At 36.6% G+C, this 1,717-nt stretch overlaps 1 protein-coding gene across 1 annotated transcript; it reads left to right on the top strand.

Moving 5' to 3' along the window:
* The first annotated feature begins 286 nt into the window (after window positions 1-286).
* On the top strand, window positions 287-1,219 carry LOC140613370 (olfactory receptor 4C11-like). Its single transcript, XM_072791901.1, has one exon. It carries the CDS (start codon window positions 287-289, stop codon window positions 1,217-1,219), a length of 933 nt encoding a protein of 310 aa, XP_072648002.1.
* Window positions 1,220-1,717: the final 498 nt, after the last annotated feature.

Genomic DNA, 1,717 nt, shown 5'->3' with positions numbered 1-1,717 from the left:
GAATCCTCTAAATTAATGTTTATTATGCCTAAATAATCAGGTCTCTATAGTTATTGCTTTATTTCTTGTTTCATAAGCAACCAAGATAATAAGTTGTGAATAAATGTTGTGGTTTCCACTTTATTCAGAAGAAAACAAATGAATGGTGGGGATTATACACTGGTAGTGGCACTTCCATGATCAAACATATGGATTAAACCTCCAAATACAGAGTATTCATTTCACAGAATGATTCCTTGCAGATTAATTATTTCTAACTTGCATTTTCCCCACTTTGCCTGAAATAATGCAGCAAAATAACAGTACTACTGAGTTCATACTGTTAGGATTGACTCAAGATCCTATGAAAAAGAAAATGGTATTTGTAATATTTTTCATTTTTTATTTGGGAACTGTGGTTGGGAATTTGCTTATTATTGTAACCATCAAGTCCAGCCGGACACTTGGGAGCCCCATGTACTATTTCTTATTTTATTTGTCCCTTGCTGATTCCTGCTTTTCAACTTCCACAGCCCCCAGACTAATTGTGGATTCACTCTCTGCAAAAAATATCATAACTTACAATGAATGCATGACTCAAGTCTTTGCACTGCATTTCTTTGGCTGCATGGAGGTTTTAGTCCTCATCCTTATGGCCTTTGACCGGTATGTGGCCATCTGTAAGCCCTTACATTACCCAACCATCATGAGCCGGCGGGTCTGCACCATCCTAATTGTTCTGGCATGGATTGGATCTTTTATCCATTCTACAGCCCAGATTATCCTGGCTTTGAGATTGCCCTTCTGTGGACCCAATTTGATTGATCATTACTGCTGTGATTTGCAGCCCTTGCTGAAACTTGCTTGCATGGACACTTTTGTGATCAACCTACTGTTGGTGTCTAATAGCGGGGGCATTTCCTCAAGCAGTTTTGTGATTCTGATGATCTCCTACATTGTCATCTTGCATTCACTGCGAAACCACAGTGCGGAAGGGAGGAAAAAAGCTCTCTCTACTTGCACTACTCACATCATTGTGGTAATCATATTCTTTGGTCCCTGTATATTCATTTATACACGCCCCCCAACCACTTACCCCATGGACAAGATGGTAACTGTATTTTATACTATTGGGACACCTTTTCTCAACCCACTTATCTACACACTGAGGAATGCAGAAGTGAAAAATGCCATGAGAAAGCTATGGCATATCAATATTACCTCAGAAAGCAGAAGATGAATTGAGGACTTCGGTTGATTACTTAATCTGTACAGATATCAAATATGATACTGTGTATCCTGATTTACACAACACACTCTAATATATCACACCAGAGTTCCTTACTTTTTTCGGTACTTCTGCCCTTAAACTAGTAGCTTCCCTTACTTATATTGCCAGCCTGGTTCTTTCTTTTATTGAGAGCTCACTTCTGATGTTGCTGATTAGGAAACACTGCTCAAAACTCTGTCTACACTCTGGTATGTTAATAAGAAAGATATTTATACAATCACAAGTGTTCAAAAAATGATCATCCATAAATAAAATATTTTATGACTTGTAATTACCTCTATAGAACGTTTCAAAAAAGGTATCCTACTGTCTTTTCAACACATTCAGAACAATGGAACTATTTTTTTTGTGTTAGAAATTCCTTACATTATATCATTAGTTTGTCTTTATTTTTTTATTTTTCATTTCTTTTTAAGATTTTATTTATTTATTCATTGGAGACACAGA

This window comes from Canis lupus, chromosome 21 (assembly GCF_048164855.1).
Source record: "Canis lupus baileyi chromosome 21, mCanLup2.hap1, whole genome shotgun sequence".
Taxonomy (NCBI): domain Eukaryota; kingdom Metazoa; phylum Chordata; class Mammalia; order Carnivora; family Canidae; genus Canis; species Canis lupus.
Note: the sequence above shows the minus strand (reverse complement) of the source record. Positions and strands in the feature narration are given on the sequence as shown.

Excerpts from the sequence above, each read along its gene's own strand:
- LOC140613370 (XM_072791901.1), top strand. The coding sequence starts at position 287 with ATGCAGCAAAATAACAGTACTACTGAGTTCATACTGTTAGGATTGACT.